The sequence below is a fragment of the Molossus molossus genome, unplaced genomic scaffold (genome assembly GCF_014108415.1).
Source record: "Molossus molossus isolate mMolMol1 unplaced genomic scaffold, mMolMol1.p scaffold_m16_p_2, whole genome shotgun sequence".
Taxonomy (NCBI): domain Eukaryota; kingdom Metazoa; phylum Chordata; class Mammalia; order Chiroptera; family Molossidae; genus Molossus; species Molossus molossus.
The window spans coordinates 1,352,752-1,375,150 of record NW_023425355.1 but is presented as its reverse complement, the minus strand read 5'-3'; the positions used below and the strand labels follow the sequence as shown (position 1 = coordinate 1,375,150).

Below are 22,399 nucleotides of genomic sequence, written 5' to 3'. Positions count from 1 at the left end.
TCATTTGATCCTCACTACAACCTAAAAGCTAAATTCCTTGTCCCACGTTTTCAGCAGAGACTGGCCTTGGGAGTAGTTATGTCATTGCTCAGGTGCCTGTCACCTTACCGCAGAGAACTTCCATGAGCACTCTGCCTAAAATTTATCTGGTTCTGTCTTCCAGTTCACTGTTCTTTTGCCCCCTCCATTCTGCCTTGAGCCCACTCACTGGGTTTTATCTCAATTACTGCACTATTCTGTTCTCAAATGTCTATTCCGTTCTCCTTTACAGCTTCTATTTTGTTGCCAAGTTTCTCTTTTTTCCCCACGTGTTTTCAGAGTGTTTATAATTGCTCATTGAAGCATTTTTTTATGATGACTACTTAAAATCTTTTGTCAGACAATTCTAACCTCTCTGTCATTTTCATTGACTGTGTGTTTTCATTCAAGTTGAAATTTTCTCTGTTCTTGGAATCATGAGTGATTTTAATTGAAACCTGGATGTTTCAGGTATTATGTTATGAGACTCTGAATCTTTTTTATTTTAAATGTGTTTTCACTGATCTTAGAGAGAGAGGAAGGAAGAGGGAGAGAGAGATAGAAATATCAATCTGGGGTCTCCTGCACGCTCCCTGTTGGAGGTTGAGCCTGCAACCCAGGCACGTGCCTTGACTGGGAATCAACCTGTGTCTTGGTGCGTGGGTCGACGCGCAACCACTTAACCACACCGGCTGGGCAAGAGACTCTGAATCTTATTTTCACTTTCTGCATCAGCTGGCTGCCAGGAGAAGGGGCTCCCCATGTCATCACTGCTGGGTGAGAGCAGAAGTCCAGGGTCCTCAGTGAGTCTCTGTGCATACCCACGTGGGGGATGGTCTAGACTCCTGCTGTTCTGTCCCTGGCTGGGAGGGGCAAGTGCGCCTTGTTGTTGCTTCCCAACTGGTCTCCAGGGACACCACAAGGTGTGGCCTCGCTGCTGGAAAACATGCAAGTCCTGAGGCCACCCCTATGGGGAGGGGGAGAGCACTTCATTAGTCCTGGGTGCATGTGGGAATCCAGGCCCCAATGTGGGCTCCTCTGGCAGGGGCAGAAGAATAGGCTCCCCACTCGGGCTTTGCTACCTTAGACGGGCGCTGGGTCATAGTTATCCTGTGCAGTTTGGCTAAAGTAGAGCGGCTATTGTCTAAAAGTTGTCGGTTTTGCTACGTTTTTCCTTTCGTGGTCTTGGAGTGGAGAGGGGGCTTTTCCCTATGTTGTACCCCTTGATGTTTCCAGGTTGCTGGGTTCTTCAGCTCCAAATCTGGGATATCTCTTCCATAAAGACTTCCTGTATTTTCTGATCAACATTTGATTTTGCCCTCCTGGGCTGGATCAAACAGTGGTTGTTCATATATACAATGAAATATTAGTTGGCCACAAAAAAGAATGAAATCTTACCGTTTGTGACAGCATGGATGGACCTAGAGGGTATTATGCTAAGTGAAATAGGTCAGACAGAGAAAGACAAATACTGTATGATTTCACTTATATGTGGAATCTAAAGAACAAAATAAATGAACAAACAAAATTAAAACAGACTCGTAGACACAGAGAATTGACTGAAGGTTGCCAGAGAGGAGGGGACTTGGGGGATTGGGTGAAAAAAGTGAAGGGATTAACAAGTACAAATTGGTAGATTCAAAATAGTCACAGGGATGTAAATTATAGCATAGAAAATATAGTCAGTATTATTGTAATAACTATGTATAGAGCCAGGTGGGTATTGGAAATATGGGGGGAGGGAAAGTATACAATTGTCTAATATAAACTAATATTAAATGTAAACTGTAATTGAAAAAAACTAAAAAAAAAACAAAAAACATTTCCTTTGAGACTTCCTTTTGACCCATGAATTATTTAGAATTACGTTGTTTAGTTTCCAAGTGTTCGGAGATTTTTCTGTTATCTTTGTGTTATTTATTACTAGTTTGATTCCATTATAGCCAGAGAACATACTATGATTTCAATTCTTTTACATTTACCAAGGTTTGTTTTATGCCCCAGGATATGGCCTATCTTGGTCAATGTTCCATGAGTACTTGAAAAGAATATTTGTTCTCCTTTTGTTGGGTGAAGTGTTCTATAAATGTCAACTAGATGCTCTTGGTTGATGGTGTTGCTGAGTTCTTTATCTTTGCTGAATTTGTCTAGTTTTTCTATTAGCTGCTAAGAGTGTGTTGAACTCTGCAAGTCTAATTGCAGATCTGTCTATTTTGCCTTGCGGCGTTCTCAGTTTTTGCTTCACGTGTTTTGAAGCTTTGTTGTGGCGCATCCACATTTAGGATTGCTATGTCTTCTTGGATTGATCCTTTCAACATCATGTAATGTCTCTCTTTGTCCCTAGTAATTTTCTTTGCTCTGAAGTCTACTTTATCTGATATTGACATAGTCTCTCCTGCTTTTTAAAACCTTAATGTTTGCATGATATATCTTTTCATCCTTTTATTTTCAACCTACCTATGCTGCTATGTTTGAAGTGAGTTTCTTGCAGATAGCATATAGTTGGAATATTATTTAAAAATCCATTCTACTTATCTCTTTCTTTTATTTTCTTTTTCAATTTTATTTTGTATTGACTTCAGGTGTACAGTTTAGTGGTTAGTCATATACTTTACAGAGTGGTCCCCCTTGGTATTTCCAGTACCCACCTGGCACCGTACATAGTTATCACAATATTATTGACTATATTCCCTAAGTTTTATTTACATCCCTGTGACTATTTTGTAACTACCAATTTGTATTTCCTTTTTTTTTTTTTATCCTCACTTGAGGACATTTTTGCATTTATCTTCAGATAGAGTGGGAAGAAGATAGAGAGAGAGAAACATCGATGTGAGAGACACATCGACTGGTTGCCACCCACATGACCCCAGCCAGGGCCAGGGACAAACTGCAACCAAGGTATATGCCCTTAGTGGGAACCGAACCTGGGTCTCTCTGGTCCATGAGCCGACGCTCTAACTGCTGAGCCAAACCGGCCAGGGCTGTATTTCTTTTTTAAAAATATTTTTTCTTTATTGATTTTAGAGAGAGAGAGCAAGGGAAGGAGAGAGAAAGATGGAAACATCGATGAGAGAGAACATTGATTGGCCACCTCCTACATGCCCCCCACTGGGGATTGGGCCCACAACCTGGGCATGTACCTTGACCAGGAATCGAACCGGTGACCTCTTGGTGCATGAGCCCTCGCTCAACCAGTGAGCCACACTGGCCGGGCCCAATCTATGTTTCTTAATCCCTTCACCTCTTTCACCTGGTTCCCTAATCTCACTGTCCTCTGAAATTCACCAGTTTTCTCTCTGTGTCTATCAGTCTTTTTAAAATTTTGTTTGTTTGTTTATTTGTTCTTTAGATTCCTCATATAAGCACTATCATATGGTATTTTCCATTTAGATTTATTTACAATGATTCTAAGTATATTGCTTTTTACAGTTCCCTTGAGCTTGCTTTAAGTAGTATTATATACATACTTATCATAGCTTACTGGTGTTCAAGTGAGTTCCCAATGACTAAATTCTATTGATATGTCTTAAAATTCACTGATCCTATCCTCTGTCATCTCCAGTCTACTGTTGAGTCTATGCAGTGAGGTTTTAGACTTCAGTTGTTTTTTCATTCCATAATTTCCATTTAGTTATTTTTATAACTTATATTTTTTGTTGATATTTTCAATTTTTATTTATTGTAAGTTTTTAATTGCTTTTTGAAATATTTTATTTAAATACTTTTTTATTAAATTTTTTAAAATTCTTACCCGAGGATATTTTTTCATTGATTTTCAGATGTAGTAGGAGAGAGAGAGGGAGAGAGAGAAACATCGATATGAGAGAGACACATTGATTGGTTGCCTCCTGCATGACCCCAACCAGGGCCGGGGATCGAACTGCAAACGGGGTACGTGTCATTGACTGGAGTGAAACTGGAGACTCTTTGGTACTGGAGACTCTTTGGTCTTTGGGCCGACCAAACTGGCCAGGGCATGTTTTTATTGATATTTTAGAAAGAGAAGGGACAGAGAGATAGAAACATCAATGTGAGAGAGAAACATTGACCGGCTGGCTCCTGCAAACCCCCCACTGGGGATAGAGCCCAAAACCCAGGCATGTGCCCTGACCTGGAATTGAACCAGGACCTCTCAGTCCATGGGACGACGCTCAATCCACTGAGCCACACCAGCCAGGCTGTTGAAGCATTTTTATGATGGCTGCTTTAAAACCCTTGTCAGGTAATTCCAACATCTAATTCATCTTGCTATTGGTGTCGTTGATTATCTTTTCTCATCAAATTGTGATTTTCCTGGCTCTTGTTATGATGAGTGATTTTTAATTGTATTCTGATCATTTTGGTTATGTCAGGAGAGTCTTGATCCCATTTCAGCCTTTTATGTAGTAGGCAGTCACCGTGTTTGGGTTTAGCGTGTACATTCAGGTGTACTCCTGTGGGTTGTAGGTTTAGTTTTCCAAGCCACTGCGATGTTATTTTGGTATGCTCCGTTATTCTGTTGTCCCTGGGGCTCCCACTCAGTCCTCGCTGGTGCTGTCTGCAGGGGCAGAAGGTGCTTCCCTGAGCTGCTTGCTTTTGCTGGGTGATCTTCTGGTAGGTGGGGGTGGTTGTGGCTGGGTATCCTCATGCCACTGGGTGGGGAGCAGGGAGATATGGGGCTTTGCTACTGTGACTGCTGTAGGCAAATCAGGCTGCTGCTGTCCCCGTTCTGGAGTGGGAACTGAGACAGCTCAGGGTTGTGCTACTGCAGGCAATTCACACCACCCTCTGCGGTTTGGGTTGTGGAGCGGGCTTCATTCCCCCACTAGGTCTCTGTTGGGCTTCTTTCCCAGGCAGTGCTGTGTGTGTGTGTGTGTGTGTGTGTGTGTGTGTGTGTGTGGTGGTGGTGGTGGTGATGGTGGTTTTGGGTTGCAGGCCACTTTGGTACCCAGTGTAGGGGTGTGTGGGAGATAAAAAGAAACCCAAGAGAACTCCCCAGGTTGTCATTTTTCAAGTCTTGAGCTCCTAGCCAATTCACCTTCTCCTTTCCTGCTTTCACAGTCCCTTCATCATTATCGGTTGAGTAATTTCTAGGAGATATAGTTGTATTTGTAGGAGAGGAGCAGGGAAAAGTGAGTCTACATCATCTTGTTCTGAGACTAGAAATCCCCTAGTGTAGGTTTTTTTTTATCCTCACCCAAGGACATTTTTCCATTTTTTTGTTCAGATAGAGAGTAAGAGAGAGAGAGAAACATCGACGTGAAAGGGACACATCGAGTGGTTGCCACCCACAGGGCCCAACCAGGGCTGGGGACAAACTACAACTGAGGTACATGTCCTTAGTGGGAACTGAACCCCGGGTCTCTCTGGACCGCAGGCCGACACTCTAACCACTGAGCCAAACTGGCCAGGGCCCCTAGTGTAGTTTTAAAGTACTATTTTGGTACAAGTGAATTTGAGCATCTTTTGATAAGTTGTAAAGCCATTTCAATTTCTTTTTCTATATTTAATGTTGATATTATTTGCTCATTTTTATATTAAGCTGGTTGTCTTTGACATATTGATATGTAACAGCTGTTTTCATATTCACTATGGGTAGCAGATACTTACCCCAGATTATTGTTTCTCTTTTGATTTTGCTTTTATAATGGCACTTTTGCCATGCAGGTTTTGTTATGTAGTTGAATATATAAATCTCTTCCATAGCTTCTGGGTTTTGTGTCATTCTTGGAAAGGCCTCCTCATTTCAAGATTTTAAAAAGTCTTCCCATATTTTCGTCTAGTACTTTTATAGTTTCATTTAAAAACTTTGGGTCCATCTGGAATTTATTTCTGTGTAGTGTGAAGTAGTGTATCCAGTTGTCCCAAAGCATTTATTAAATGGTCCATCATTACCTCTCTCCTTTGAAATGCTACCTTTAAAATAATTGTGGTCAAAAAACATATAACAAAATTTACATCTTAACCATTTTAGGTGCACATTTCAGTGGTGTTAAGGTAGTCACATTGTCGTGCAACAGATCTCAAAAATTTATCTTGCAAAAGTGAAACTCTATGCTCAGCGAACAACTCCCCGCTGAAACGCTACCTTTTCATCATAGACTAATTTCTGGTCTCTTTTACTTCTTGCCTGAACCACTGTAACAGCTTTCTAGCATCACCATAATTCCAACCTGCCATACACACTATAGCCTGATTCATTTTCCTCATGCAAGCTCTGACCACAGCACTCCATTATTCAGAACCTTCAAAGCCCTCCTTGATGTACTACAATTTAAATTAAGCTCCCATTATACTCTTTCATAGCACCTGTACCTTTCCTCCTGTCGCTTCTCATAATTTGTAATTATAATTATCTGTGTGATATATATATTTTTTATCCTCACCCGAGGACATCCTTCCATTTTTTGTTCAGATAGAGTGGGAGGGAGAGAGGGGGAGAGAGAGAGAAAAACATTGACGCGAAAGGGACACATGGTGTGGCCGCCACCTGCAGGACCCAACCAGGGCCGGGACAAACTGCAACCGAGGTACATGCCCCTAGCAGGAACCGAACCCAGGTCTCTCCGGACGGCAGACCAATGCTCTGACTGCTGAGCCAAATCGGCCAGGGCTATCTGCGCGATATTTGACTGTTGTCTATCTCATCACTAAACTTTAAACTTCATGAGAGAAAGGGCAATGTGCTCACCACCTATTTGCAGTACTTAGTGTGCGCCTGGTACACAGTAGGTGCTCAGTGCATGCTTGTGGAATGATCGGTCTGTGGGATAAAGTAGAAACAACGCAAGATCTGATTTGAACTTAATCTCTCAGCCCTCTGCCCTTCAAGGACATCAAGCTGCTGCATTTCCACCCTTCCCCACAAAGCCTGAGCTTTTCGTTTGTGCCACGCCCTCCTTTCAGTTCCCCACCAGCATTGCTACCGTACGGAAATCCAGTGTATCCTTCAAGCTGCGGCTGTCTCCATCACTGGACTGTCAGTTCCTTGAGACCAGAGAGAGCCCCCCCAGTGTGGCCTCAGGGAGCGTAACCACTCTTGGTGTCCTAGGAGGCGCTCTTGGTCAGACTTCATCTGCTCCTAGGCTACAAGCTCCTTGAGGGCAGGCAGCGTTCCTTATCTGTGTGCATCTGGGAACCTTGCCTCCTAGCCCCCAGGGAGAGGAGTTGGCTTCAGAAATCTTCTGGTGACCCCGTGAACGTGTCTAGTTGAGTAATAAGAGGCCTGAATGTGAAATGGTGGGGCAGAGGCAGAAGCTGCCCTGCCTTCAGCCCGCTGTGCCCTGTGACATTCTGCCTCTCTGGCTCCTTCTCCAGCAATAAAAAATGACTGCTTCACGCTTCTCACCTGAGCTCAACCTGGGTTCTCTCTCCCTGGAGGGCTCCCTGCCGCCTTCTCCCTCCAAGCCCTCTGGAGAAGAGGATGTTCAGTTGGCCACACTTCTGGACCCTGGCACCAGGAGGCAGGATTGCCATGCCCGAGGTCTTGTTCTCCCCGCTCCTTCAGAAGCACCTTCTCTGGGGATGTCCAGGCCATCCCCCACCCCCACCTGCTTCCCAGCGGTACTGTCATCTCCATGACTCCATGGCAGCCCCTCCCCCTCAGAGGCACTGACCCCTGGCTTGGGCTTCTCCTCACCCTAAAGACTGCTGACACCCTAGGGGCTCCAGAGGGCAGGGGTGGCAAGCGGTCCAGCCTGCTGACCTGTTTTGTTTGGCCAGAACCATGTTTTGGGAAGGCCTCAGCAGCGGGAGGGGGTGGGGAGACCTGGAACCCACAGCCTTTTAGGGTCTAAGTTCCTTCCACATCCTGCTATTCTGCTTTAGATCCCACTCCTGAGCTCACCTCTGCCCTGTGTCATTAGACTGTCAAGATTCCGAAAACTTGCCAGGCCGGTATGGCTCAGTGGTTGAGCATCGACCCTGCACCAAGAGGTCACCAGTTCGATTCCCAGTCAGGGCACATGCCCAGGTTGTGGGCCAGATCCTCAGTGGGGGGCATGCACGAGGTGGCCAGTCGATGTTCTCTCTCATCGATGTTTCCATCTCTCTCCCTCTCCCTCTTTCTAAAATCAATAAAAATGTTATATATATATATATAAATATTCTGAAACCTGCTTGCTGACCTTTTCCTTCACTTCCTGCCTCTCCCAATCCTCATCTCTTCCCTGCACACGGGCCTCCAGGCCCTTGTTTTCTCCACCTTCTCCCAAGCTTCCATTCTTTCCTCTTCATTTCCCCACCCCTGCCTCAGCAGCCCCTCAGAGCCCCATGTCTCCATGTTTGCAGGCTTAGATAAATCTAACCATCCACCTTCCCTGGGATCATCCTAAAAATCAAAGTTAGTTAAGTCTTTGCTTCCCTGCAAACTCCCAGAGATTCTCCAACAAGCTACAGGGCTGGTGGTACTACAGATAAAGCCACGCTCCTCACTTGGCCTAGAAGAACAGGAAAAGTCTGCGTCTCAGCCACCACAGCGCCTTCCATGAACCTGTGCCTGCAGAGCAGCTTACCCCCTTACTCATTCTAGCCTTGGCTGGCTGTAGTCTCATTTCAAACCCTACTGTTTCTGTAGGTAGACACGTCTTTGTGTAAAGGCACAGGGCAAGGCCGGTGAGCATGCACCACGAATAGATAAACAGTTGCTACCTCTGTGCAGGGCCAGAGGTGATCAAGATTGAGGGAAACACAAGCTCAAAGGGTTTAAACCTTATGTGTAGTTTCTACTTTTCCCAAAGAGGTTGTATCATATAGTTAGTGCTTGTGAGATATTAAAAACAAACAAATGAACCAGTTTAGTCCTAGGAAGCCTTCCTTCCCCAGACTTCCCAGGCAGATGGAGACGTGTCCTTTTCTGGGATCGAACAGCACCTTCCCCAAGCATTATGGGCAATGCTGTGTTCGTGATTTGTTGGGGCCTGTCATTCTCCTTCTAGATGGGGGACCCCTCAAAGGTGCACACTTTATCTAATTCACGCTCCAATGCCGAGCAGAGTGGCTGGCCCAGAGCAGGTGCTCAGGGAGTGCCAACCAAACCCAGTGCATGACCTCTGCCAGCAGGCTCCTTTGAAAGTGCTTGGTGTGGGACAGGCCTCATGCTAGTCCTGAGCTGCTCCAAGTCATTTTCACAATGTCCGAGGAAGGATGTCTCTAGGAGTCTGAAACGTCTGCAGAGGAGACCCTTGGGTTGTGCCAACACGAGGATAGGGCTGAACTGCCCTCCCAGGGCCAGGATCCAGTTCAGTGCTGTCTTGTCACTGGGCACGTTTCTGAAGCCACTGCCTCTTCAGCAGTTAAACTAAGGGCAAAGGCTGTATCCCCAAGAGTGGAACTTGTCAAGTCCAGCCCTGATCTGTGTCTGTGAGATGGAAAGGGCAGCCCCCACACGCGTTGCCAGGGAGGCCCGAGTCCGGATACACTCAGACCAGGCTTGGAGGGAGGGCCTGAGCAATTGTCTGAAGGACTTAAAGAAGGCATGGGAATCTGTTTAATCGATGGAGTCTGGAGCTTTTGTAATTTTCCAGAGAAATCTGAGTTCCCAGGTCATAGGATCCTACTTAGGTTCTATCTACTGCTCCAAGGCAAAAGGACAAAGGGGTGGCCTTAATGGGTCAACTGGGCTGGGGCTACAGAGTGGGTGGGGGTGGCTTTAAGGGTTGGTGAAGTGTGTGCCACATGGCCAGGACAACCCTTTAGATCTGAATGTGCAAGTGGCGAGGAGGCTGAGGAAGGGTCTGGATCAGTCTGTCTTCTGGGAACGCCCCCAACCAGCCCCCGTTTTCAACCTCGAACAGGACAGTGTTCCTGGGGTCTTAGGGGCAATGAGGGCTCCGTTCTTGGGCTCCTGAAGAGATACCGGTGCAGCAGTGGCGGCAGGAATTCAGTGAGCAGTCCCCTCCAGCTCCTCCATCCCTCCTCTGCCATCCAGCTCCCTCCTGGCTATTCACCCCCAACCCCCAACCCCCAACCCAGGGGCCTCAGAATTGCTGAAAGGACACCAGACCATGTAGACCTCAATGAAGAACACCTCCAGTTGGCCCATCTCTTTGTAAGTAACTTTTATTTTTATTTACAACAGAATTGGTGGCTTTATTCCTCCATGTTTAGGGACAGTTAGCATCAGCAGCCAGAAGGAAAGTCTGCAGTGAAGTCGAACTCATTCTGCCCCAGCCACAGCTCCGGAAGCTCATTGGCCCGGTCCAGTCCCAGTTCCACCACCAGCGACATCAGCACCTCCTCATCCACTGGGTCGGAATCGATGATTGCAGGGCTCTGGGCACCAGCAGAAGAAGAGAGTGACCCCGCGCCTCCCGCCTGAGCCCCAATGCCCCAGTTTTGCAGGGGCCCTGCCTCCCCGGGTTGGCCCTGAGTGGCGGCAGCCATCCCATGATACTGGCTATTAAGTTTCTGCAGCTGCATACTGGCCAGCAGTTGAGGGGCAGGGTGCACGTTGAAGGGTGGGGGTTTAGAGGGAGGGGTGGTGGCAGGAGAGCCTACTGGAGGTGGAGATCCCGAGGAACTAGTGGGAACCCCACTGGCCTTGGTTCCATTCGAAGTGACCCCGGGGTAGTGCAGAGTGGCTACTGCTTTGCGATCTTTCACCCCCAGGTTAGAGTAAGCCAGAGAGCTCATCTCTTGGTTGGCATCCTAGAAGACAGAGAAAGGCACAGCATAGTACGTAGGCCCAGGAAGCTCCTACGTGGACTTCATTTGGGGCTAGTGGTGGGCAGGTAGCAAGAACACCCCCTGAGAAGCTAAGCTCCCAGCCCGAGGATCCTTTTGATCTCAATGCTCAGAGCCCAGTCCTCGTGCTGGGCACCTGCCACCCTAAGTGGGTTTGCTGCTGTCATCTCCCTCCTGCCACCTCCCCATTCCAACAAGGGCATCTCATTGGCCCTCTTCTCGGCCTCAATGGTGTTGTCTTGTTCCAGTTGTACTTCTCTGCTCCCTGCCCAGCCACCTCTCAACAACCCAAGTGGGTTCAATTTGACCACATTTAGGCAGAAGGTATCCTCCCTCTCCCCAGGGAAAGCCGTGTTGTCTCCTCCCTGCTAAGTGACACTAGACGCCACAACTAGGAGGGCCTCTAACATGGCCCCAGACCAGGTCGTCTTTCCCGGTCTGTGTCTCATTTGTAAAATGGCAAAAGTTACCTCCTTCACAGGTGAGGTGCCACCCTTGACATCAAGTGCAGGTCTCGACATTGTTGGCATTTCAGAGCCTTGGCAGAAGTTGAATAAATTGGTGGGAGGTGATGCTGTCAGCTGGAGCTGTTGTGCTGTTCGTGATGGAGAAAAGGTAAGAAGGGCAAAGCCCTCATTAGCCAAGAAAGCACTAACAGAGCTCAAAGCAGGGCAATCCCACACAGCTACAAGGCAAGGACGGCAGCAGGGTCAGACCCCAGACCGGAGACCACTGAGCAAGGGAGCCGATCACGCGGGAACTTCGTTTGCCTGAGGCAGGAAAGGTGCTTGGTTCAGCCAGGTGCTGCCCTGGCAGCCAGCTACCCACATCACCAAGAGGGTACACAATGACCGTTTCCTCCTGCCGGTGATTTCACAGCCCCGAGTGTGTGTATGGGAGGGGATGGCACCATTCCTGATTCTGAAGGCAGAAATGTCCCTGAGTAAGGAGCACACTGTCTTCATGGGCCACTGGCTTCTGGGCTGGAGAGCTGGGCCTCCACTGGGACTGAGAGCGAGTGGGAAGGAGTCAGGGCAAGGAGACCTAGAAAGCTGGAGGCTGCAGCCCAGGGAAGGAGCACGTCCCCAAAGCCAACGCCATGGAGCGCCAAAGCCCTGTCTCAGGTGTGGGTGTGAGAAGAGCCAGGCTGATCAAGGTGGGCTGGGGGCTCTGAGGTGGCCAGAGAGCAGCAAGGAATGTTTTCGTTTCCTCCCTGCCTCGAGCCCCCTCCAAGTCAGCCTCGGACACCTGGTCCGAGCCCAGCCACACACACCTGTAGTGCCAGACCCCAACACTTCCTCCTGCAGGGAAACAGGCACAGAGATTCAATGGCTTTCCTATCAAGTGGCAGTGGTTCTGGGAGCAGGGTCTAGCACTCTTAGCCCGCAGTTCTCGCCTGACCACTGAATCACTCCTAGAATGATTCAAACGGCTGCTGAAGAAATAATTCCCTAGGTCAGGTGCCAAAGGATAAGGGGGTGAGAGAACAAGAACCCCCCCCAAATCAGAAAATAAAAATCTCCTCACCTGAGAACTCTTAAGTTATTTTCGTAAAAGCTTGTTTTTGAAGCCTCATATATTCTAGCCTTTGTGATGAATCAGAGATGTCGAATTTTATATTTATAAATACCTTCTGCCTCGAAGAATCTCGCGCACCTTAAAAAGCATCTCTAGTCTTTCCAACAAGGCTAGAATTCTCCTTGACATCACCCTCCCCCAGTGGTCATTAAGAATCTGCTCAGACACTTCTAGAAAGTGGCCACTTACTTCCTCTCTTTATCGTCTTTGCACCACTCGGATGAGAGGGAGGCAAGAAAATAAAGGAAGGACAACGTAGGGGGGGGGAACATCAGCAAAACAAAATCAGTGGCTGGATCCCCACCACCACTGCTTGATTGGAGCTCTGTTCATTCTCTGAGGCAACCCAGCGATATTTCAAGCCCGTGATCACAAGACGAGGAGTCTAATCCATGTGTCTTCCAGAGCCCAGCACCTTCAGTTCTCAAGCAGTTTCCACATGCTAAGGAAAATGTGGAGGGGCCCTGCCCATCTTCCCTCAATCCTATCCAGCCTTCCTTCGTTATGCCGCCCAAATGTCCCGAAATGTACAAAAGAAGAAGCAGCAGCAGCAACAACAATAAAGGGGGGGGGGGGGGTAGGGAAAAAAAAGAACCAGAAAAAAGTATGTTTTAAGACCAGTCCCTGGGGAAGACCCTTTTACCACGTCTCCCCCTTCAGGCTGGGAGTTCCCCTAACCGGGACCCTGTTGCCACTCCGCAGTGTTGCCTCCCAAGCCGCTGCCTCCCCCCCCAACCCCCGGCTGGATCGGTGCCCCTTAGGCACTCAGTAAGTGTTGTTGAATTCGTCTGAAGAGGCAATCGAGCGCGTTTCGATCGGAATCCCTGCCCCTGCTTGCCCGATTTTCTGTCTCCAGCCCGCCACGCAGCCTGCTCGAAGATAAAACTTCGCAGCTCCGAAGCGTCCCAGCCTGCTCCCCAAGCCGAGAGCTGACCGCTGAGCCGGCTGCGAGAGGCGGCTGGGCCACCCCAGCAACAAGTGCCGGCTCCCACACTGGTGCCTCGCGGGCTCCGGCTACCGTTCCCGCCCGCCCTTCTCAGCCCCCTCCCGCCTACATGGGGGTGGGGAGAGCAGAAAGACGGGAGAGGCAAGTCGGGGGGCCTCGTCCTTGACCTGTTGGGGGACCAAAAGTTAAAATGGCACCAACCGGATGGCTCCATCTCCATGGCTATTTTCTCACCGAGGAGAAATTTAAAAATGCAAACAGTACTGCGGCTTGGCTTGGACGCGCTCTAACCCAGACCAGTCAGTTCCGCCACCTGAAAACTAAAGGCCCGTTGTTTGCGGACAGCCCGGCTGCCCTCCTCGCCGCATCCCAGGTGGAGGCGCCGGAGCTGGGGCGGCCCGGAGCATCCCTGCACGGTGGGCGCGAGCACCCAGGCCCCCAGGGCCCCGTGCGCCCGTCCCCGCACGCGCTGTGCCGGGAACAGATAGTAGGGGCAGGCGGGCCGGGCGCGGGGTCTCGGCCTCCGCGGCGAGTTTGGGGCCCCGCGGGGTGGCCGCGCGCGGGGGCGCACTCAGGCACCGGCGGCGGCCACTCCTGCGCTGGTTCCCCCAACACTTACTGAGCGCCCGCTAAGCATCCGACGCGGCCGCAGGCTGAGCCCACCCCCTAGCCAGGCCGCCTCTGATCGGTGCTCTAACCCCGCTACCAGAACACCGAGGCTCGCAGAGGTCCGGTAACTTGCCCAAGGTCACAGCGTTAGAAAGTGGCGGAGCCGGGATTCGCAGCCACGTCCCTCTGGCTCCAAGTCCGGCGCTCCGCGAGGCCAGGACTCCGCGAGCAGCCGGCCCGCCGCTCTCGCTTATAAGCAGAGGGGTGTGTGCGTGGGTGTGCGTGGCTGAGTGGGCGTGCGTGTGGGGGAGAGCAGAGGTCGCCTGGGTAGTAGAGGCAAGTTGCCCAAATTCGCTAACTTCCATCTCGCAATTGCCCCGAACTCGGCCCGAAAAGCCCCGTTTCGCCTCCGGCCCCCAAAGGAAACCTGAGCTTTGTGCAGCCCCGGAGCGCGAGCGTCCAGATGCGGTCCGGGCGGTTAGCAAAGTCGGTGGCAGCCGAGCTGGAGAAAGCGCGGGCGCGGGGAGAAAAGGTGCTGCCGTCTCCCCGGGAAAAGCGGGCGCCTGCCGGCAGGCGGGAGCGCTGGCGAGCGAAACGGCTCGCGGGCGGGCAGGCGGCGGCCCCTCCGCCCCCAGCAGAGCAGCTTTCGAACAGGAAACAACTCCCTCGAAGCCCCCCGGGCCGCCCGGCCGCCGCCCGCTCCCCACGCCCGCGCGGCTGGGGTCCCCCGGCCCCGCCGCCCAGCCCAGCGCCCTGCCGGGCGGCCCGCCTTACCTCTGGGAAGCCGCCTGCCCTGGAGAAGGAAGCGCGGAGCCCGGTGAGCCGCGGGCGAAGCGGCGGAGCCCCCAGCCCCTGTCACGCACGCCGCCACCGCCGCCGCGAGCCGGTCGCGCTCAGTGCCACCCGACCCCGGGGCGCCTGGGAAAAGCCCGCACCGCGCGCCGCCGCCGCGCCGCACCGCGCCAAGCGGCCCCGGCCCGCGCCCGCCCGCCCGCCCGCGGCTTCGGCGCCTGACTCCGGGGCGGTGGCGCGGCGGTGGCGGCCACCGCGCTCCCTTCCCGGCGCGGGGGACCCGGCTCTCAAGCCCCCATTGCCGCCCGGAGAGCCCTGACGCACACGCACACGGCAGCAGACTGGCCTCGGCTCGGAATCCCAGGAAGGACAGACCCTTTCCCCCTTTTTCCCCTCTCCCCCTCAATTTCCACGTCTTTATAACCGGCTTAGGGCATTATTAGCACATGTCCTGGCTCGTGGGCGAGTTGGTGGCAAAATCTGAACTGGATACTCACGCAGGGCCAGAGCGGGTGCTGTGCCTTCCGTAGCCTTCTCCCTCCTCGCCGGGAAGACCCTCAGTCGGCGGGCTGCGCGCGGGCTGCGGGCGGGGTGAGCAGCCTCCGCGCGCACGGAGCAGCCTGCGGGTGCAGAGAGCAGCCTCCGGGTGCAGAGAGCAGCCTCTCGGGCAGCTCAGCCGTATCCCTTCTGCAGCTGTGCCGCTGGGAACATTTTATAGCGGCGGCTGGAGTGTGTGGCCCTTTAAAGGCGCTCGAGCTGGTGCAGTCACCGCGGATCGTGTGAAAGCGAAGGGCCGGCTGGGGAACGGAGTCCGAGCGGCCCCGCGGGTCCGGCAGCGCCGGGAACGGGCCACGGCTCCCGGGGTGGAGCTGGGGGACCCAGGCCATAGGCACCCCGAGCCCTGAACCCTCGGCCGACGCTTGTGCTTCTAAAGCTGGCGGGGACCTGGGCCCGGGACATGGTCTCTCCCCACCGCCCTGCATGGACTTGCCCAATAAATTCCACTTAGTAATTTCGCTAAGGCGAAGGAGAGCTGTTAGTGTGTATTTTCTGACCTAAATCTAGCGGGTGGCCGGAGAGGGCTTCAGGAGAGGTGGGGGTGGCTGGTGGGTGACAACTCTGGACTCAGGGAGTGACCCCGAGCGAGCGGGGGGCGCACAAGGGACTGGACCGGGGAGGGGTGGCACTATAGGGGTTCTCCGGAGGGCTTTCCCGGAGCCTGTCTGTCCCTTTGGGCTGCACCATCTCTCTTGTTGAAGGGACTAGGCTGTGGTCCCTTTTCCCCTCAAAGTGTCCAGATTTCAGGCAGAGCCTCGTCGAGAGCCTTTCTGCCGGCAGCAGTGGCTTCCCTCGAAGGCCTGAGCCGGGTTGGGCTCCAGGGATTCTCTCTTGTGGTCACCCAGGGCGGACGGAGGCTGGCGGGATGCGACGCAGAAATATGCTGCCCTGCCAGGCCAGGTGCAGCTCACGAGGCATGCCAAAGGCCAGGATCGGGAAGCAGAGAAGGAAGAGTTTGCCCCTGGGTTCCCGGGGATTCCTCCTGCCTGCCCAGGTTATTTTATTATGATTACACAATCGTTGCCATCCAGCAAGAACAAGATTTTGCATTCGGAGTTCATCTTTCACAGGTTGGGATGTTACCGTAAAAATCTTTACGGGAAAGAGGTCCAGCCTTCTCCTTCATCAGTTCGTGTTCCTTGTGCCCAAGAAACTCCTCACCTCTTACAGGAAGGCCGCCAGGATTACCCCTCTCCCACACTCCCTTTTTCGGTCCGTTTTAGCTACAACTACTCAGCTTACACCGTTTATAAAACATCCTTTTTTTAAAAAAAGAAAAAAAAACCCTCCCAAATGTTAAGGGGAAAAAAGGGGGGGATGTCACCAAAGCATATTCACTGTGTATGTGTTCTGTCTTCTTAATTGGATTTGAAGACCTATAGGTCTTTTTCTCTTCCCCCCTTTCTTTTCCTTCTTTCATCCCCAAGTGCCTTCATTTGCTCTTCGAACAAAGTTCTGTTTGCTGACGGACTGACCGCTTACCAACGCAAAGATGGGCAGCAAACAGAGGGACAGGTCAAGGCCCTTTCTGGACACCTGGAGGAAGCTGGGGCGAGTTCTCTGACGGCCAGGTAAGCTCATTTCCCAGCCCCCAAGGCTGCTTTGCGCGTCTCCATTCCCTCCCCTCACCCAGCCCCAACACAAACCCCAGTAACTACCACACCATTGCTGCACTTTCTCATTTGACCCAAAGATCGTGGGTTGTTTCCCTCTGATAAAAGGTGGGATCTGTCCAGATCATAAAACCCTACGGAGTTTGACTGTAAAATACACCCTCAAGCCATCTCTGTGTTTGCCTGAGGCTGAAGACCCTAGGTTTTCAAATTGTGCGTTGCTCATTTGGACCTCCGACCTATTCTCCCTCTCAGCCCCCGCTGGGGAGCAGATCCAGAAAGGCGGCAGCGGCTTCGTCGCAGACTCCAGATCCAGGAGGTGGCGAATCCACCTTCCATCTATTGGATGACTCCCAGGCCAATTGTTAGAAAGAGGCATATGTTCATCTCGGCTTCTGGAGTGTCTCCGGAGCAGTTGCTCAACAGCCATCCCCTCCCCCATCCGGACCATTGAAGGGCAGAAAAAAGAGCGCCCTCCGCCCCATTTCTGTGCCCACATGCCAGAAAGGGTCTTCCCACTGGTGACTTCCTGTCATCTCTGCTGTCCCCCTCCCGGAGAGCAGGAAAGAGGGGCTTCAAGCGCTCAGCTCCGGAGCACAAAAGCCACCCCTTTCTTTTGGGGGGAGATGGGAGAGGAGGTTAGTTGCAGAGGCTGGGAGAGAGCAAAGGAGACATTTGCATTTCTCTGCAAATAAGCCCCGGATCTCGGACTTCCCAGTCCGCCCCAGCCGAGCTCCGAGCTCTCCGCTGAACTCTTCTCTCCAACTTGGCAACTAGACTTCGAGCTCAGAGTAGCAAGTAGAGGACGGAGCTGGTCTCCCGGCGAGAACCCTCCGTGCGCCAGCATTGGGCCTGGCATGTTCCTATCCATTATCTCATTTAATCACCTGTGAGGCAGGGTTTACCAAAGGTGAAACGGAGTCCCGGAGATTTGCCCAAGTTCACACAGCCAGGAGATGGGGGTTTGAATCCGGGTCAAGCTGACTGCAAAGACCTTACCTTCACCCCTGCACTTCGTTGCCTGGGAGGGTCAAGAATCATCTAGACTGTATCCCGAGTACAGTTTCAGGAGTCAGTCCGCCTGCCTGGGTGTAAATCCCTACTTTGCTATTTACTAAGCTCTGTGATCTTAGGCTACGTGGTCAGTCATAGGGCCTTAGTTTTCCCATCTGCTAAATGGGGAATAATGGCAGCAACTCTGGAGTTGTTGAAAGGATTGGAGGAAGCGGTTAGCCTGCTGTGTAGCAAGGGGTCAAAAAGTGCTGTTATTTTCTGCTTCTTTTTCTTTTGCCTCGTAGCCCTGTCTAAGCTCACACACTTCAGGTTCAATAATATTTGCTGACTGATTAAAGAAAAAAACAAAAACAAAACCAGACAGAGGGCTCTCTGAGCCACATGGCAGGAGTAAATTAGGGACCGATACAAGACGCTCGCCTTTCCCCCAACAGCTGGAAACTTCCAGAAGAGGCTCCAGAAACATATACTCAATATGTGTGTAGAAAAGTTAAAAAGCAGAAGTCTTTGTTCAAGAATGTTTGGAGCAGAATTGTTTATGATAGTGAAAAATAGAAAGCAATCTAAATGTCCATGGTAAGGAAGTGTCCCTTGGGACCTTGACACTTAAAAAAACAACTGATTTCCAAAACTCATTTATGGGAAAATGTTCACTACCAACTATTAAAACAAAACAAAACAAAAACCCCTGGTCCTAGCTGGGTAGCTCAGTTGGTTAAGCATCGAACTCCAAGGCTGGGGGTTCGATCTCTGGTCAGGGCATGTACAAGAGTCGACCAGTGAATGCATAGATAGGTGCAACAACAAAAATAGATCTCTCTCTCTCCCCCCCCCTCAGATCAATAAAAAAAATTAAATGGTACAAAATGAAAATAAAAAAACCTCTGGGTACAAAGTTGCATAAATATGATGTCAAGTTGCAAAGGGCAAAAAGAGTAAAATATTAAATAGTGTATTTCCGGCCATGTATGAATATGGGTAATGAAGTGATGGTCAGGAAAACATCAAACTAGTAAGTGGGGTGGTAGAGTTATGAGTGAATTTTCTCTCTCTTTTCTCCCTGTCATATAATATTGTTCTTACAATTAAATATGTTTATAGTTAATGAACTACATAGACAATATGCTCCCACTTTTGTTAAAATTGTATTGCACAGAAGAAATCTTGGAAGTAAATACACCAAAATGATAACAGTGATTATAGTTGAGTAGGGAGATAATGGTGCTATTTTTCTTTTCCTTTTCTTTATTTTTCTGCAATATGATTATATTATTTTCTTACAATTAAAACATTAATAATTTGGAAAGTGGATAATCAGTATGCTCCCACTTGTGTTAAAAGTATGTATACAAAGTGAGAAGGAGATATATGGAAATATTAAGTTTTTATATTAGGTGGTAAAGGATTATGGGCAATTTTCCCTTTTGATTTTCTGTAATATGATTTTATTACTTTTATAATTAAATAAAATGATACAAAAATGACATATACAGTAGCATCCCACTTTTGTGTATATGTGTGTATATATACACACAGAATAAATACTAGGCTACTTCAAAACATGGTTGTCTCTGGATGGTGGGGCGATTTTTGTTTTCTCCTTTATACAGGATTTCTTCATTTTCCAATTGTTTTTACAGTCATTGTGTATTATTTTTTTAATTACGAAAAGTGTAAAAAGCAGTTCAATTCTGAAGTATTTATGGGTAAAAAGGACATATCTTGGCTTTGCTTTAAAATATTCCAGGGAGGATAGGGTTCAGTGGGTGGCAGTATAGATAAAACAAAATGGACACATGGCCTTCTAAATTATGTTTATTTGTGTATACGTTTGAAAAGTTCCATAAATATTTTTTAAAAAGCATTTTCACATACCTTATCTCCCTTCGTCTCATGGTAACCCTGTGGGGTTATTGCCATTTTATGGAACACTAGGATTGAAAGAGATGAAGTCACCTGCCCCGGGTCACACAACAGCAAGTGAGAGAGTGGCCTTGACTTGGGCTCCTCACCACATCCCAGTTGCTGCTTCTTTTTAATAATTAAAAATGATTAACATTTTGTTTGGTTATAAATGTCATAACTGTTCACTGCACAGAATGTGGAAATAACAGGAAAGCAAGGGGAGGAAAACACAATCAACTCAAGCTAATCAGAGTTAACTCCTTGGTGTCCGGCCATGGACACTTGATCTAGGTTGCGGCTACTCCATTGGTAATGGGTGAGGCAGACGTCGCAGTAAAGAGTGGTGAGTCATTCCTAACAGGCTAGTGAGCAAAGCTGCAGCTGTTTGGGGGCCCCTTCATGTATGGGGGCTCAGGGTGGTGGGTCCTTGCGACCACCTTCCCTGTTTTCCCGGGTGCCCCTTCAGGTCCTGCAATCTAGATCAGGGTTCTTTCCTGTACCCTTCCTTGCCCCACACGATCTCAAGCAAGGCAAGGATGTTTGGGGAAATCCAGGTGGCCCTTTTCCCCTCACTTCATCTGGAGACCCTGCCCCGAAGGCCCCTGGGGATCCTGCAAGTCTGCAACCACAGCGAGTGCGGCTGTGCCTCCATTTCCCCATCTGGAAGATGCTAGGGAGAATAGCAGACCGGTGGGCCCCTGCCAGGGAGTGATGAGCTAACGTCTGTAGTGCTTTCCAGCCCCTCGGAGCAAGGTGCCGGAGCCTCCCCAGCTTCGTGCCTGTGCACTGCCAGCCTGAGTGAGTGCCTGGCCACCCCTCGCCCAGGGAGCAGCCACATTCCTCTGCCCCAGGCACTGGCTTCTGCTCCTGTGCTAAAAAAAAAAAAAAAAAGAGGAGGAGGACTGAAAAGAAAAGACAGGGAACAAGATTAGCGCTGGGGAAAGGGCCTTGACAAACAGAAAACTGAGGGGAGAGCAGCGAGATAACAGGGCATCCTTGGGCACTGCAGTCAGCCCCAGCGGCCTTGGTTTCCTGTTTACACAAGGGGGTGGGGGAAGTTTGGAAAGGACCGAGAATTGGGTCCAGTTGAATTGATTCCCTACTTGATTTCCTGTTTTTATACATAATGGTAAAACCACAAATATACAAACAGCTCTGGCCACCCAGCCTTTCACATCCTTGGGGACTGTCTCCATGGCTCTGCCCACTCCAGTTTTGGGGGGATGTCACTGTAGTGTATGCCCCTTCCCTGTGCTCCCTTTTAGCATTCAACTTCACGAGAACTCTAGGAAGTCACCGCTCTCAACCCCATTTTAGAGTCAAGGGCGTTGAGGCACAGAGAGGTGAAATAACAAGGCCAAGATCACACAGCTAGTAAGTAGCAGATCTGGGACTCACAGCGCAGTCTGAGTCACCCTGCCCAGTAAGCTCCCTGCTCCTCTGTTATCTGTGTCTATGCTTTTCATTCTTCTAGAATGGATGCCCCACCATACACATTGCAGTAAATGGTCAATGTATGTGGCCAGAACATATGCATGGCCCAGGTTGAGGGAGAGAACCTGAGGGGGTAGCCCAGTTAGGCGCTGAGGAACGGGGTGGGAGAGGGCTCTAGCCAGGGTATGGCAAAGGTGACTCTGAAAAATATCACCCAGGGAAGAGCACAGTGTTCCCAGGCAGGGAGGGCGGGAGGTATTGCTGCAGGGGAGAAAGAAGCAGCCAGGCCCCGGGGTGCTCGGTTGTCAGCAGAGAAGCTGGAGACCTTGGGAAGGTGTGAGGCTTTGTGGGGAAAGAGAAACTGCCTTAAGCATGTTTAGTTTAAGCTGTTGGCAGAACATCCAAGTGGAAATAGCTAACACACAGCCAGGAATATAGGACTGGAAAGAAAGTGTGAGGTTGTGTCAAAAAGAGCAATAGGCAGGATGACTTTTGGCCAAACTGTGGGGAACTTTCCCTGCCCCTCTCCACCAGCACAGAGAGGGGCTTTCTCCTCAGGTCCCAGGACAGGACACTGCGTTTCCACCACAGCTCTGCCTGTCCCCTCCCCTCCCGGCCCCTCCAGCCCAGCACGATGATGGACACACGCTTCAAAGCCCTAAAGGGCAGTGTGAGGGGATCTCAGTCTATACATTTTGCCATGCCAGGGAGTGACAGGGGCCTCATCTCACTTTGCTGAATATATTTTGGCCAGGCCTTAAACATGCCAGGCCTTCCTTAGATTCACTCCTTCTAGAACACACGCCTTTGGGGTCTTGTTTGCTCTCCCTTTTCTGTTGACCTCCATCGTAGGCTGCTGCAGTGTCAGGCTGAAATTGCTCCCCTTACCTGAGCCCTAAGGTGATGTGGCAGTCCCTTGGCACCCAATCTCTTCTGCATGCTGGGAGCATTCCCTGCATTCACCTCTCTTGGACTCTGGGGTCCTGCCCTCCGTTTCCCAACCCTATCGCGTCCGAAGCGTCAAACCTCCACTCATCATCTCTTCATGGACCCCAGTATTTCACTAATCAGAGCCCCCACTGACATGGAGAAGTCTCCCAGCTTGGACCAGTAACCCCCATTGCCTCTCTTGCCCTTCACTTGGGGTCTGGGGGTCGGCTCAGACCAACATGGCTGTGTAGACATGGTTAGGATTCATTTTGCCTGTACTACCTGGCAGGCTGAAAATATTTCTCCAGATTCCCACAGAAACTTGTTTCTCTGGGCC

The 22,399-nt window shown here is 50.3% G+C and overlaps 1 protein-coding gene across 11 annotated transcripts; it reads right to left on the bottom strand.

Moving 5' to 3' along the window:
• Window positions 1–10,045: 10,045 nt before the first annotated feature.
• On the bottom strand, window positions 10,046–15,185 carry CITED1 (Cbp/p300 interacting transactivator with Glu/Asp rich carboxy-terminal domain 1). Of its 11 annotated transcripts, XM_036270945.1 has the most exons (5): window positions 14,933–14,998; window positions 14,591–14,609; window positions 13,409–13,527; window positions 11,154–11,278; window positions 10,089–10,647 (listed from the first exon to the last, which is right to left on the bottom strand). In XM_036270945.1, the coding sequence occupies exons 3-5, from the start codon at window positions 13,425–13,427 to the stop codon at window positions 10,120–10,122; spliced, it is 672 nt and encodes a 223-aa protein (XP_036126838.1). In that variant the 5' UTR covers window positions 13,428–13,527; window positions 14,591–14,609; window positions 14,933–14,998; the 3' UTR covers window positions 10,089–10,119. The 11 variants fall into 11 exon arrangements, with proteins under 11 accessions (XP_036126842.1, XP_036126838.1, XP_036126846.1 ...); XM_036270953.1 differs by lacking the exons at window positions 13,409–13,527; window positions 14,933–14,998 and adding an exon at window positions 15,106–15,151; XM_036270950.1 differs by lacking the exon at window positions 13,409–13,527 and having other exon boundaries at window positions 14,933–14,992.
• Between the last annotated feature and the right edge of the window lie 7,214 nt (window positions 15,186–22,399).